The sequence below is a fragment of the Mastomys coucha genome, unplaced genomic scaffold (genome assembly GCF_008632895.1).
Source record: "Mastomys coucha isolate ucsf_1 unplaced genomic scaffold, UCSF_Mcou_1 pScaffold21, whole genome shotgun sequence".
Classification (NCBI taxonomy): Eukaryota; Metazoa; Chordata; class Mammalia; order Rodentia; family Muridae; genus Mastomys; species Mastomys coucha.
Window position 1 is genome coordinate 136,258,867 of NW_022196904.1, and position 1,763 is coordinate 136,260,629.

A 1,763-nucleotide genomic window follows, 5' to 3' on the forward strand; every position below is an offset into this window, starting at 1 on the left:
CTAAGCATGTGGCTTGTGTCTTCTGAGAGTTTCTGCTTCAGGAGATGCAGGAGTAAACAACCAATCATATTACAGAAGGCACCACTAGACACAGGGCCCCGCCCTTCCCTGGGTCCAGGAGTCACCTGTATCTCAGATGTTGATTTACACCCTCTGAAGCCTTTCATATGACACTTAACATCTGTGAGCCTCCGTTTCCTAATCTGTACACCGAGCCTGTGTATACGCACCCCCAAGAGAGTACTGGAGAGGACCGAATGTGAAAGTGTGTAGCTTAAGGTGCTACAGGGGTGTCTGGTAAGGGTGACTTACCTATTGCAGTCCCTTGTAAGGTCCCCATACTGATGGACATGGAGTCCATGCAGCCCAGGCTCGAGGCCGTCAATGGTTCCCTCAATCAGGCAGAGTTCAGAGGATAGCTGTAGGAAGCGGACCACGCCCTGCACGGGGCCACAGCCCTCCAGAATGGCCACTGCTGCTCCCAGATTCTCTGCAAAGTAGGAAATGCTCCCTGTCTTTCCATCTCACCCAGCCCCTAATGGGCCAGCCTGGTGGCATTGTCAGATTAAAAGCCATCAGGTTACAAGGTCGAAAAAAGTTCATTCCTGTTTTCTGTAAAACTTGGGTTTAACCATGTCTTGACATATTTTCTGGAATTTAACATGTTGCTACACCCTATAACCTGACCTCCTCCCTGATAAGATAGGGCGCTCTGCCAAATAATTTTGAGATGTTCTGCCAAGTTACCAAAAACTTTTGGAACCCCCTAGTCTTATAGGGTTTGTTTGTTTGTTTGTTGTTTTGTTTGGCTATGGTAAGTCCCATGTTTTCCTATGTTCAATGCTATTTCCTCAAACCTTGCTTTAAGGGAGATAGCCCTGTCTAATGGGGTGGGGGGAGCTTGTTTAATTTAACTAAAAGAATTTGGGTAGTAGCCTCTTGTTCAGAGGGATCAACATCCATTCCTTCCAGTGGCTCAGCAAGAGCAGGGAAGGAATCTCACATAACCCTCATAACTCCCAAAGCCAGTCCAGCCCAGTCCTGAGGCTCCTATGCTTAGATTAATACCAGTTCTTGCTCCAGAGCTGCAACCCCAAGACTATAAGCAGTCACTTACGTATAAGCAGTCACTTACGGTATAAGCAGTCACTTACGTAATTGGCTGCTGCCCATGCCCTTGAGTACAGCCTGCCTCCCTGTGCTTTCCAGGAGTGCTTGCACCTCCTGGCTGGGCAAAGTGGTATGCACCAACACCATCTGGTTCTCCAACTGAACATCCACATTCTGGACACCTGGCAGAGACAGGGGGAGGAGTCAGCAGAGGGCTGGCATCACATGTTGGTAGCACAGCGTTTTCCTATCCCCATATCTGCAAAGCTTCATATGGCCAGAGGTAAACAACTTTGGGTGTGGTATTTTTGTGAGTCGTGTGTGTGTGTGTGTGTGTGTGTGTGTGTGTGTGTGTGTGTGTGTGTGTGTTTGAGAGAGAGAGGAAGAGAGAGAGTGGGAGAGAAGGAGGGGGAGAGGGAGAGAGAAATGAAACTCAAGGCCTTTCACATACTAGGCAAGTGCTCTATCACTGAGCTGCACTCCTTTTTTTTTGCATTCTTATTACACATCAGATATTACCTAACTCTTTGGTTTATTGACACAGGGTGTCACTCTGTAGCCCAAGCTGGTCTGGAATTCAATATTTAACCCAGGTCAGCTTTGAACCTGAAGTGAATTCTTCTGCTTCAGTTTTCTTTTTCTTTTTTTTTTTT

General features: G+C 47.2%; 1 protein-coding gene across 1 annotated transcript in view; it reads right to left on the bottom strand.

Moving 5' to 3' along the window:
* Ccs (copper chaperone for superoxide dismutase) overlaps nucleotides 1–1,763 on the bottom strand; it is a 14,377-nt gene that overhangs the window by 6,741 nt on the left and 5,873 nt on the right. The window contains exons 3-4 of the mRNA XM_031384969.1: nucleotides 1,155–1,292; nucleotides 313–490 (exon numbers count right to left, since the gene is read on the bottom strand). Of these exons, the coding sequence (XP_031240829.1) occupies nucleotides 313–490; nucleotides 1,155–1,292 (316 nt within the window). The remainder of the gene's footprint in view (nucleotides 1–312; nucleotides 491–1,154; nucleotides 1,293–1,763) is intronic.